General features: G+C 51.9%; 1 protein-coding gene across 1 annotated transcript in view; it reads right to left on the reverse strand.

Moving 5' to 3' along the window:
• Positions 1-13032, reverse strand: part of SH3BP4 (SH3 domain binding protein 4) — a 34503-nt gene that overhangs the window by 4201 nt on the left and 17270 nt on the right. The window contains exons 2-3 of the mRNA XM_063400004.1: positions 8341-8537; positions 4160-6522 (exon numbers count right to left, since the gene is read on the reverse strand). Of these exons, the coding sequence (XP_063256074.1) occupies positions 4160-6522; positions 8341-8458 (2481 nt within the window). The 5' untranslated portion in view covers positions 8459-8537. The remainder of the gene's footprint in view (positions 1-4159; positions 6523-8340; positions 8538-13032) is intronic.

Here is a 13032-nt window from a genome sequence, read left to right on the forward strand (position 1 = left end):
GGAACATCTGAAACCACTCCAGAGATTTGCAAAGCAAATGCACGTTGATTTTCCCCTTATCTGCTCCCAGCTTAAAGCTGAGCTGGGTTCTAATCACAGCTGCAGCCCAGCACGTGCCTGCTCCTCCAAAGTGCTGACACCGGCTTCCTGTGGGAGCCAGGGAGGCCATAAACCCCCTTGTTAAACAAGCAAGGAAAACCCATTGAAAAGAGCACTCACTTGGTTTTGCAAAGAGACATTAGAGAAGCGTTCAGATCTCACACACCTGCACCAGAACCGCCTCCTCTCCTACAGCCCACGGATCCACCACCCCCTCTGGATCCACCACCCTCTCTGCAGATAAGGGATCTGGAGGGCCCTAAGCAAGGGCAGACTGAAGATCCTCAAACCTGCCTTTCCAGGCAGCTGGATCCCAACTCCGTGCACGACCTGGCATTTAGGAGAGCAGGGTGAAGGAGCTGCTCTCATCTCCTGCCCGAGGTCAGAGGCAACGCTTCAGGATTAAGAAGGACGGAGCTGCAGGAGATGGATTCTCCTGCTCCTTTTTCTGCTCCAGGTGAACAACAAAACAGCAGCAAGGAAAACACCCGGGAGGCCCCTTCAACGAGAACTGCAAAATCACTCAGAACAACAACTCTAGGAGAGATGGATTGGTCTGGAGCACTGCAGGTTAACTCTGAAACCTAGTGATGGCCACAGCACCACCTGCTGTGCCCTGGCAGCTCCAATCACTCAGGGCAGAGGTGACAGGACATGGGGACAGCACAAGAGCCACGTGTGGATGGGGTGCAAGGCATCACAGATGCTGAGGTGGCAGCCAGAGGGGGAATGTTACTGGAAACTGCAAGACACTGGGATTAGCTCAGCAGACTTAATCCTCCAGTGGGATTATGCTACAATTTTTTCCATCCTCCTCCCTTGCCCCCGACCAGACTCCCGGGATAGCTGGGTCCACTCACTGCGTCTCCATCCCTCATCACCCAGGTGTGACCTGGGCTGGGCTTTCCCAGAGCCCTCGGAAATATTTATTATTTATTCCCCTGGGAGCAGCTGGGAACCGGCTCCACCAGCCCAGCAAACAGCAAAGAGTGTGTTTGATATTCAAATCCCAGTTCAAAGCAGAAACACCTCAACTTAAAAGGCATCCAGGGAGGCTGAATTTACATCCCAGCTTTGAAATGCAGGATCCCATTTCCTAATGAAGGAAAGCAGCATTGTGGAGGTAAACAGCTCCCCCCGGGACCTCCTCAAACACAGGGGATAAAGCCCCCAAGGAGACCATGAGACCCACAGGGTGAGAGGATGCTCATGCAAGGGCTCATCATCCTCTCTAGGATACAGGTCAGGTTTTGACCCAAAAAAGCTGGCTCTGTACAAGTATTCCCCAAAATAACCCTCGTTAGGCATCAAACATCTCTTTCACTCACTGTTTTGGCTGTCACCACCTCCAAACTCATCTTGCATGTTTAAAATACACACTCGCGGCCTTAAATACAGATTTTTTTCTTTTACCTCGTACAGTCAGGGACTGTCTCCTTAGGGTAATTCCCTTGGACATGATGCCCAGCTGGATCTCAGCATACTGAGGGTGGTGAGGCCGTGGCACAGGTTGCTCAAAGATGTGGCTTTACATCCCTGGAAGTGTCCAAGGCCAGGCTGGATGGGGCTTGGAGCAACCTGGGATAGTCAAAGGTGTCCCTGCCTATTGCAGGGGCTGGAAAGGGATGGGATTTAAGGTCCCTTCCCAACCCAAAGCCATGGACACCCTGACCTGCAGGACTTTAGGATAGCTCCAGCCCCCTAGCAGCTCTTTGAGGCCTGCACACACCACGGACAAGCAGAAACTCTTGGCACAAGACAGGCAGCACATGGATACCTGGATACCAGGAGTCAGAGCAAACAAAACAATGGGAGGGGGAAAAAAACATCCCAGCCTCATCTCCTGTGTGACCTTTACAAGTAGCCTGGAGAAGAACAAGCTCATAGTTTCCTCTGCACAGCTCCCAGCTGCCGTGCCAGGGGCCATTCCCAGCAGACCCGTGTTTTTCCCAACAGCAGTGCCTGTTAGAAGGATGATAAATGAGAGTTTCTCTGACAGCCAGAGAGGGAGAAATGCTGTGTCTCAGGGCAGGTCTAACCCCACAGGCCAGGCACCAGGGGCAATGAAATCTTCTTGAATCCATGCCCAGCTTTTTTATCCAAACCATTCTTGTGCTGCTTGCTTCCAACAGCAGAGTGAAGGGAGGGAGAGTTTTCTCTCTCTGCTGAGTAATTCCTGAGCCACATCCCCCTGAGTTACTTTCACACTCCAGTGCTAGTGCCTGATTAAAAAAATAGTAATTAAAGGCAGATTACTGATTAACCAGTCATCATGACCAGGCTTCTCCTTGCTTGGCTGCTGGTGCACGACTCTGCCACTGGCGTTTTGTGTACTCAACGCTGATAAACCTGCTTCTACTTCTTCCTTCCCAGTCCTTTCGAGGGGAGATAACCAACTTTCAGCTGAAATGGCCACACTGGGGCTTAGTGCAGCTGGTATCTCTTGCCAGAAATCCAGTCCATTTGTTACAAACAAAATCAGATTTAAATACAATAAAATCCATTACTGCTCCATTGCCATCCCCTGAAACATCATTATTTTCTTCCTTCAACAGGCTCAATCTAATTTCTCCATAGGCTAAGGAGGATTTGACGGCTGCCGAGGGTTTGGAAGCAGCATCAAGTTCCACCAAGCAGGGAGCTCATCCTTTATCCACAGGCTCAGCCTCACAGGGAGCAGGATTAGAGAAACAAGGAGAATAAGACCTGCCCTGGGACTCTGCTCTCCAGGCAGCCACAGGGGAGCACGATGTTTTCCTGCAGCTCCCAGCCCTCCCCTTGAGTCAGCAGCTCCCTGAGCCTTATCTTTCCCTTTGTCTCCCCACTGAGGATTCTCCATGACCTACACACTGTCTGGGATCCCTGAAGACAATGGGGATAGATAAAAACAACACCTACAGGGTTTGCAAACGGGTAAAGCAAACAGCACAAAGCTCCTGTAAGTATCTAACAAGAGCAGCACGGCTTTCATCCCAACATTCACTGAGCCTGACGATTACAGGAACAAACCCTCCCATGGGGTAAACAGGGGAGGCAGAGGGGAGATTTTCAAATCCTGGATGAGGAAAGGGTCACTGATAGCCAGGAGAACCCTGAAACAGAAGCAGCATTGGTGGCACCACCTGAAAGCTGAAAGTCAAAGCTGAAACATCACCCCACAGGTACCCGGGCACAGGGAACTCTCCAGACAATTATTTCCACGAATAACAATGGATTCTACACTCTTCATAACACCTTCTAGTCAATCCTTAAATTTCCTCGTTCTCCCTAAAAGGCATGTGGGAACTGAACTCCTTCATTCAGCTCCAGTTTCCTTTTGCCATAATTTCATTTTGCCAAGCAAGGCCGTCACTATTCCTTAATCCAATTGACATTTTAAACCATCCTGTTCTCCATAACTCAGTTGTTCTGCTCCTGTGGGAGAGCATGGAACGGGAGAGAGATGCAAATCTCTTCCAGACATTTTGCCCTGTATTTTCTTTGGCTCACTTCCTATGAAATGCTAGAAATGATTGTGGAGATGATATTTCGTGAAGGATTTACTTGCTAACAGCATCCTAGAAACACTGGCAGGCAGCACTCCTCCCAAATTCCTTCCAGGACAAGGAGCAAGCCATGCATTTCCATTTGCAATGCATAAAACATCCCAGCTCAAAGGTGCCCTTGCTTTAGCTGCTACTCAAAAAAAAGGCTCCTCATCCCTGGAAGTGTTCCAGGCCAGGCTGGACTGGGCTTGGAGTGACCTGGGACAGTGGAAGGTGTCCCTCACCATGGCAGGGGGTGGGACTGGATGAGCTTTGAGGTTTCTTTCAACCCAAGCTGCTGTGTGATTCTGGAATTCCAAGTACCTCAGCGCATCTCTCATTATTGCCATGATCCCACTAAACCAAGAGCCCACTAACACAGGGCTGGACTTGCACCTGGCAGTGCCCAGCAGTCTTCAAAAGACCTTTGAAATGGACTTTAGAGACTAAAGACTGAATTAAGAAACTTCCACCTGCCCTGACCCCCCTGCAGAGCCAGGAATTAAGCCCCCCCCTCCACCATGCCTCAGACTCACCATCATCAGCTCCTTCTGGAAGGATTTCCTCTCCTTGTTCTCCACGCTGTTGCAGTCTTCCTTCAGCTTTTCCAGGACGGAGGCCACTCTCTCCGGCTCGCTGTCCAGCTCCGCCCGGCAGAAAAACGTGAGCGGCAAGTTCAGGTAGCCCAGGGCGTCGGCGAAGGAGCGCCAGCTGCTGAGGTTCTCCATCAGCAGAGTCCTCACAGAGGCATAGATGTAGGTCAGGAACTTGCAGGGCCTCAGGATCTGCTCCAGCAGCAGGCTGGTGGTGAGATCCGGCCCAGAGAAGTAGCTGGGTTTGACCTTCCCGACCACCAGCACGTTCTTGGTATGCACGAGGCCGATCTTCCCCTGGTAGTAGCCAATGTACCACTCCTTGGTCCACAGCTGGCCTTTCAACCTGATCTTCTCCTCACTGAGGAGGGCTATGACATCTCCCTTCTTGTACTCCAGCAAATAGTGGTTCTTGCTCTGCCTCACCACCGTCTTCAGCAGCTTCCCATACTTCAGGCTCAACACCGGCCGGTCCTGAAAAACCGGATACTTGGCGGTGGCAGCCAGAGGGGAGAGGATGATCTTCCCCACCTCATTCTTCTTGAGGAACCGCCTCTGCCCCGCAGGTTTGATGGCACTTTTTGGAGGTGGCTGTGGCGTCTGGACACAGAACTGGGTCAGAATGGCATCCTGGTCATCCTTGACTTGTATCCTCAGTGTAAAGTCTGAGAGCTCATTGGGGTCGTGGGACACGATTGGGAAGATGAGGCGGCTGACCTTGCCCAGCTTCATCTGGAAGCCCCGGACAATCTTGGCTTGCTCGCTGGCCTTCACCTCATAGTTGGTCATGTTGGAGAACATGCAGAGCTTGAGGTCCTGGGGCCGGGACAGGGAAAACTGGTGCTTCCCCCAGAGCTGGAGGGCGACGGGAGCTGGGCCGTGGGACTGCCTGGTGACCTCATTGACCAGCAGGGTCTTGGGCGCGCACTCATGGCCGAACACGGCCACCACGGTCTTGAAGGAAGGGTGGATGTGCTTGGGGCCATAGACACCCACTGTGACCTTCTTGCTGATGTAATCCCACACGGTGTAAGGGTAGAGGATGTTCTGGCCCTGCGCCACGGCTGCGATGTACATGCAGGGCTCCAGGTTCTCCAGCTGCACCTGGATCGTGTCCCCGTAGGAATAGCTCAGCTGCATCGGCGTGTATGGTCCCTCCTTTACATCACTGCGCAGGCATTGCAGCCCCACCAGGCTCTTGCTGGTGGTGTCGTTCTTGACCTCCGCCGACACCTTCATCTCCAGGATGATGAAGGTCTTCACCTCCATGTTGCTGAGCTTGATCTGCAGGACGGGGCTGATGGTGCTGCACTTGTCGCTGTTGAGCTCCAGTGGTGGGTCCAGCATGGCCTTCATGGAGATCTGCTGCGTCTCCCCGGGGCACACGTGGCCCTCAGGCACGTGGATGCAGATGTTGGTGTCCGGCAGCTGGACGGCCCCACCGGAGCTGTCCAGCTTGCACACGATGTTGGTCTCCACTGGTTGCGTCTGACCCCAGCCAGGATTCTGGCCAAGCAAATCCAAGTCGTGGCAAGACCGAGCCAACTTCCTGTGGTTCAGCCACGCTGTCCTAAAATCCTCCCTGCTCTGGAACTGCTCAGGGGTGGGAGACTTCAAACCACTGAAGAAACATGACGACACTGGCGCGTCCGACTTGGCCTGAAGGACAGACAGCTCGGACAAGCTGTAGGAGCGTTTGCTTCGGAAGAAGGGGTTGTCCCTTCTCACGGGCTGTTCCACATCCAGCCTGTTTGTGGAGGGAAACTCATCAAAAAGGTTCCCCAGGCTGCTGTTGGCAGCCGCACTGGGAAGAGCTGATGTGGGAGCCGCCGTGTTGAAGAGCAACAAATCCACGGCAACGCTGGAGTTGGACTCTTTGTCTGAGCCGGGCGCTGCTTGCAAATTCCCGTTCAGGAACGGGTTGGTCTGCACTCCGTTCAGGAAGGGGTTGTTGTGGTAGGATTTGGCAGAGTTTCTCTTTGCATCAGTCCATTCCCCGAGCAGGTCCAGCTCCTTGACGCCCTCGTCGGGGCTCTCCAGCAGATTGTCGATCATGCCGCTGTCCGTGAGGGAGGAGTTGCGGTAGTTCACGGGCTGCACGTAGGAGGATGGGATGTAGCCCATCTCTGTGGTGTTGTGGGCGTACCACCACTCCCCTCCTGACGTGTCCAGCACGTACAGGTGGTCCCCCTTGGAGAACTTCAAGGTGGTGAAATTTGTAGGACAGTAATCCTTGATTGCTACGACTTCCTTTGCGTTCCCAAAGGACGTGGGATTGTCCACCAGCAAGGCACTGGGAGAAGGCACTGCAGAGGCAAGGAAGAGACAGCACTGTGAGAGATGCACAACAGAGTCGCCACTGACTTGGAATCCTTTATTCCAGATCACCCCTCTGCGCTGTTTTAAGTGATGAAGGTAGTTTTGGAATCACTGAATCAATAAAGTTGGAAAAGACCTCCAAGATCATGGAGTCCAACCATTAACCCAGCACCGCCAGGTCCACCTCCAAGCCATATCCCCAAGTGCCACATCTATGTGTTTTCTGAACACTTCCAGGTCCACTAATTCCCTGGGCAACTTCTCAAGTCTGAAGGTATATTTGTCCATAAGTATTTTTCAAGAGAACTCCACTATTTCTGGCACATTCACACCTCTCTTCCCTAAAAGGTTAATCCAAACCCAAGATAACTCTCCCTCCAGGCTAAAAGCCCTCTTTTTCTGCTGTAACCCCTCTCCTGCACATGTCAAACATGCCCAGAGAAGCTGTGGCTGCCCCTGAACACCTGGAAGTGTTCCAGGCCAGGTTGGATGGGGCTTGGAGTAACCTGGGTTCATAGAAGGTGTCTTTGCTTTCAGGTCCCTCCCAAAATCCAACCCTTCTGTGGTTCTAAAGGTTGCTCATTTTGAACCCTCACAAAATCCCAGCACCTCCCTCCCACAGTGCTGTTCTGGTCCTGGCAGCATCTTTAACCTCTTGCAGAAAGTGCCAGTGGAAGAGTTTTCTACCAGGGGATCCCAATTTACATCCAGGCTGAGTTGAGCCTACACTTCCACTTCCTACTTATTGGCTTTGCTCTCGTTTTCAGGACATGTTTCTGTAAAAAGTACTAAAAACAAGCTGCAGATGATGCTCCATCAATGGTTAAACATGTGCTGTCTCCTTGGAGAGACTGAAGAAAACAAGGAAAGCTGGATTTTTACCAACAGGGAGCTGCAAAGGAACTGGGACAGCACCTGCTTCAACAGACTCGAGAGCTCTTGGGGAGGAAAAGCGAGTTTAGAAAACACAGGAAGCCCTTAAAATCCCGGAGACAAAGGGATGGGAGCTCAGACTGCACATCCCTGCAGTCACCACTCGCAGGCTGGCAGCACTTCTCACCCATGGAAATAACAAGGCAAGGGAAGATAGAGCTGAGCAAAGAGAAGCCTTTAAATATAGCCTGGGGATCGAGTATTTGGAGGAGAAGAGTTTTGTACACATCCTGAACAACTCATCTGCCAGCAGGCAAAGGCGTGAACACATTCATCCAGTGGAAAGCTACACAGAAACTCTAAATTGGAATTATTTTGGCAGCCTGCTAGCTTGGAAGCCACTGTTAACTCAGTCATTTTGCAGGATGGAGCATTTTTGGTGTCAGATCAGACAGGCAAGTGGCTGTTCCTATGTCCCTCCAGCTGAGCATGCAGGGGTTAACAGGGATGTGCCAAAACCCCTTGGAGAAGAGGCGCAATTCCTATTTTTGCATTAAAACCCATCTAATTTGCAGCGTTTGATGTTCATGTGCTACACCTGCAAAAACAATCGCCTTGGTGTGTGTTTATTTTCAAGGCCCTCAGCGCTCTCCAGCTTCCACCTGGAGTTTTTCCTGGGATGCTCTCCTTTCAGGGGAGCAGTAATTCCCCTCCCACCTGACCACGGCTTTTATGCTGGGTCAGGAAAACACAGCAGGAAAAAAAGGCAACAAAAGGTGGGAAAAAAATAAAAGGGATTATTGGAGGAGCAACCTGCAGGCTCCAGCACTGGGGAGAAGGGGACACCTTTGTCACCACCTTGTTGGTGCCACTGAGCCCTCCCAGGGGGTGAGGATGGGCCTGAAATTAGGAGGGGAATGATCCCCAGGCACCTTTGACGTCGCAGAGCGTGGTTTCAGCGAAGCCCTCGCCCAGGTCGATGAGCGTCCCCTCGGACTTGCACCGCGGGAGCCCTCCCGAGTTGGCCGCCCGGATCCTCTGCGCTGCCATCTCCGCTCCCGGCGGGCACTACATGGCCATGGCCTCTCTGCCGGCGATGGGCACCCCAGTGTCACCTCGGGGAACCAGCCTGGGGGACAGAGACAAAGGCCAGGGTGTTAGAAAGGCTGCGGGTCCCCCCATGCCACCCACACGCTGATCCTGATACACGAGAGCCTGACCCATTCTCTTAAACCATCGTGGAACATGACCTGGATGCTCCCAGGAACTGCAGCACTGCCTAAAAACCCTTGGAGAGCAAGGACAGCCTCATCTTGCATGACACTGGACACAACCCCATCTGAAGCAGCCCTCTGGCCCTTAAGAGTTTTCTCTTAAGAATACACTGCTCCCAGGATCATAAATTGGTCCTTCTCCCCATTTCACAAGCATGGAACTGTAACACAATTATAACACCACCAAGCACTGGGCTGCTGTGGGAGCATGGAAGAAGCGCAGGGCTTTTTTCCTGTTCAAACGGGCCATCCCTCTCTCCCACTGCAGCATCCCCTAGGGTGGGGACTGGCTCTTCCCACTTGCTCCCCATGTCTCTCCCCTCACCCGGCCAACCAGGCAGAGCAACATCTCTTCCTGCAGTGAATATGATAAAAATAAAGGGGTTTTTCCTCCTTTTTTTCCAAAAGCACTTGCAAAAACACTTCCAGAACCCCTGTGGAAGAGCAGCTGCATCAGCCCGCTGGAGCCGAGAGGAAAACGAGCCCGTTCCCACAGGACACTCCGACCACCAACATTGTGGCTGATGCAAGCATGGGCAAGAGCTCCCCTGACGTCACCCGTGTCCTCTGGAGCTGGGACAGCGGCCAGATAGGCCAGGACAAGCAGGGAAGGCTGAAAGCACGGCTGGAGCACAGCCTGAGCCATGAGCTGCTACTCCAGGTTTGCACCAGGCAGCAGGAACACTGTCTGGTGTACCCCTGAAATTCTGGATTCTGCCCCTGCCTCCTGCTCCCTCAAAACTCCAGCCTGGCTGCAAAACACCAACAGATCTTAAACATAAAAGTCTTAATTGAAAGTTATATCCAAATCCCTTGTTTTACAAAGGGATTTTCATCCACTCCTAATGCCGTTCTTCCCTTCTCCCCCTCCCATGCAATTTTTTTCTTTTTCTCCCTCTGCCTGAAAATGAAATCAAGCAGAAAATAGCTGCCAGACCCAAATTCCTTAGGTGGGAATATAGAGCTGATGTCTCCTCCGGCACTGGGAGGGGGAACAGCAAGTCCTGAAGGATTTGGTGCCCTTTTCTGGAATGCAGCAAGAGGAAATTTGCAGGGGAGAGCCTAAGCAGGAGATACTCCAGCCTGTTTGAAATGCTTCCCAAGCCATCCCCAGGGCTGGTATGCCGGGAATGTGGTTGGCTGGAAGGGATGCACCAGGCTGCAGCCAGAAAAGGGAAGGGAGAACTTGTGTGCAAACATTTCCCCTTCGAGGGGAGCCTCCTGTCGGGTCCTGCTGGGAGCAATCCAAGGGGAAAGGGTTTGGCAGGGAACAAACACAGGGAAAAAAGGCTTTGAGTCAAGGCTGAGCTTATCAGAGCTGGGACAGGTAAGAGAGGGGAGACCTGGAGCTGCTGCCAGGGGCAAGACAAAGGAATAATCAGCAGAAAGCTCCAGCAGGAAGCAAGGAAGGGAAGAAGAATGCTCCCCTTGGCTGGCACCATTTACCACCCACCAGTTTCCCATTAATGCCATTTGGGATTGCAGCTTTTCTAGGTGGCATGGAAAGACCCCACTCACACAGTGCCTCCCTCTAGAGACCCCACACCTCACCAATTTTGGAAGTTCTTGTACACAATCTTGTTAAAAAAAAAAATCAAGCCACTGTGGCATCCCAAAATTCCCCCTTGCTCGGACAGCACTGGTCAAAGTAGGAACAAAACAGGTGTAAGCCACGAATATGTTTTGAAACACCTGCCTGCTGGTCCAGCATCAAATGAATTTTGTATTAATTATGGCAGCTACAGCCCTGACAGCTCTCACTGACATATCCCCAAGCCTGGAATTTGCAGGGGGGATGCTCCCCCTCCCTCTATTTAGATAACGAGATGGGAAGCTTCCTGCTAAAGGTCTCTGACAGATGTGGCTGTGTGGAGAAACAGCTGGAAAAATCCCCTCTGCATCGAACCCTGAGGCCCCAAAAGGCAGTGAGAATCTACACACAAATGAGGGACAGTGGAAGGGTATTTCCTCTCCTGACAGCCTCATCCTGGATCTGTCTGTCCCTCCTGGATGTCGGGATGCACACACACACTGAAGGATGGGGGGCCAGACCCCTCAAGGCTGGATTTGGGATGGGAACTGTTTTGGAACTCGAGATGGACCCAAAATGTCTCTGCAGAGGTAACCGGCAAACCCTCACATTCAAGCTGTGTGAGGATAAAAGGGATAAGTGGGGGGAAACAAAGGGTGGAAGGGGCAAGATTTGTTTAGAAATCACCGAGACAATGGTCTGCAAACTCCTCTGAAAACGCTTTAAATTTAGCCTGGGGTTAAATATAGACCAGGGAAGAACCCAGCCCCATCTGTTTACCCAAAGCCACAAACAGCATCTGAAATGAATGGTGGGGGGAAGGAAACCAGTGGGCGACCAGAGCACACCCTGACAGCGCCAGCAGCTCGTCCTGCAGCTTTTCAAAGGCACCCACATCTGCCTTTCACAGGGTGTTTCCCTCCTACGAGGGACATGGAATGCTGCAGGGTCAAATCTAACCCTACAAGCCAGGGGGACCTGCTGCCTGTTCTCCCATCCCAACAAATCCAGCTGCATGGATCAGGGCCCCACAGTGGGTACATTTTTCTTTCTCAAATCCTACCCAGGCTTTGCTGGGAGTTGGAGAAAGCTTTAGGGAAGCTCCAGCGAGCAGATTCCCATGGGTGCATCCTCACAGCTTCCTGGGACAGACAGTGCTGCCCCTGGATTTAACTTTCCCTGGGGAGCCTGGTCGGTGCCCCACCACCCTCTGAGGCAAGAACCTTTTCCTAAAATCCAACTTTAACATCCCCTGACACAGCTGCAGCTGCTCCCTCAGGTCCCACTGGGCATGTCTGGGGCTGGTGACAGTGTCACATCTATTTAAAATGCCACTTATTAAAACTTAACTAAAAACTAAAACCAAATTTAGTCAATTTTCCTGCAGCAGCACTTGAACACACAGCATTCAGCATCCCAGCTGCAGCATTTCCCGGTGTGCAGTGGCGTGAAAAGGTTAAAAATAACACCTTATCCCAGAAATAAATATCAATAAAATAAATATTAACAAAATAAATATTAAGAACTTATCCCAGAAATCAAACTGCAGGCCCAGGGGAGCCCCCCAAGACCTCCTGGCAGAGGTGGAGCCCCATCCTCCCCAGCGCTCCCAGCTCCGTCCATCATTCCAAGCTCATTCTGATGGGATTACCGGATGGACCCACCTCTGGCTGGACACTCAGCTATCAAAGACACACCACGGGCAGCCATGCTGGACAGGGAAAAGCAATCCCAGGAAAAATACCAAACCCATGTCCTGGAGTGAAGAAATGCAATAAAACCACGAGAACACCCGAAAGTGCACAGCCCAAGGGCAGGAAGCAGGATCTGCTGTTGGCCAAGGCTGGGAGAGGACCCCTCCAGGAGCCTCAGTGAGGGAAAATCCCTGGCTGCCAACAATTTGGGCTGATAAGAGCCAGGAGGGCTGGCAGGGCTGGGCAGCACCAAGCACCATCAGGGCTGGAGATGGAGCCAGGTCCTTCCAGGTGCAGCCAAGGAGCTGGCACCAGCAAAGGGAGCAGGACACACCCCTGCTCATCACACATTCCCAGCCCTCCCTGGAGCTGCAGGGGTCCATCCCATCAGGGCACGTCCGTATCCATGGGAAGCACAAGGAACAGGAGCCCCCGTGATACAAGACTGGCCAGCTCTGCCATGACTACCACCCTGCACCCCTGTTTTCCCTGGAAAATCCATTAAAAGCCTCTCAAGACTGCAGTGCAAGCTCAGGGGAAATCTCCCACTCTACCCTTGGCCACAAATTGAAAAATGGGAAAAAAGAAGGAGCTTCCAATCAATCCCTCATCATCCTCTCCCCACACCAGAGCCAAGATCAACTCCAGGCACTTGTTGCTGTATGGCTTTTAATTTGCTTTTTCTTTCTCCAAAGTCGAGTTCCTCTGGCTCTCCTACAAACATAGAAGTGTTTTTGGAGGTTTCTTTTAAAAATAGTCGGCTTTGCTTGGATATGAGCGAACTTAAAACTTTTTCTAGAGAGGAATTCATGTCCCAGAGCACAGCACTCCCAACATTTGTCCCACGCAATGAGCTCACTGAAAATGTTGCTTTTATCAGTCACAAAACCCAAGGTAACTCCAATTTGTGCCATCAGATGCAGAAAAGACCCCTCCACACCCTGGGGACACCCCAGCCCTGAGGGAGCTGCTCAGGGAGTGCCAGATGACACCAATCCACTGCAAGGCGCAGTGGCCTACAAAAGAAGCCATAAAAAGCCCCAAAGTGTCCAAAACTGCCAAATTTCAGCAAACAACCTGATTCAGGAACTTGGTTTTGCCCTGCAAATTCTGCACCTTCAAGAT

The sequence above is a fragment of the Prinia subflava genome, chromosome 6 (assembly GCF_021018805.1).
Source record: "Prinia subflava isolate CZ2003 ecotype Zambia chromosome 6, Cam_Psub_1.2, whole genome shotgun sequence".
Taxonomy (NCBI): Eukaryota; Metazoa; Chordata; class Aves; order Passeriformes; family Cisticolidae; genus Prinia; species Prinia subflava.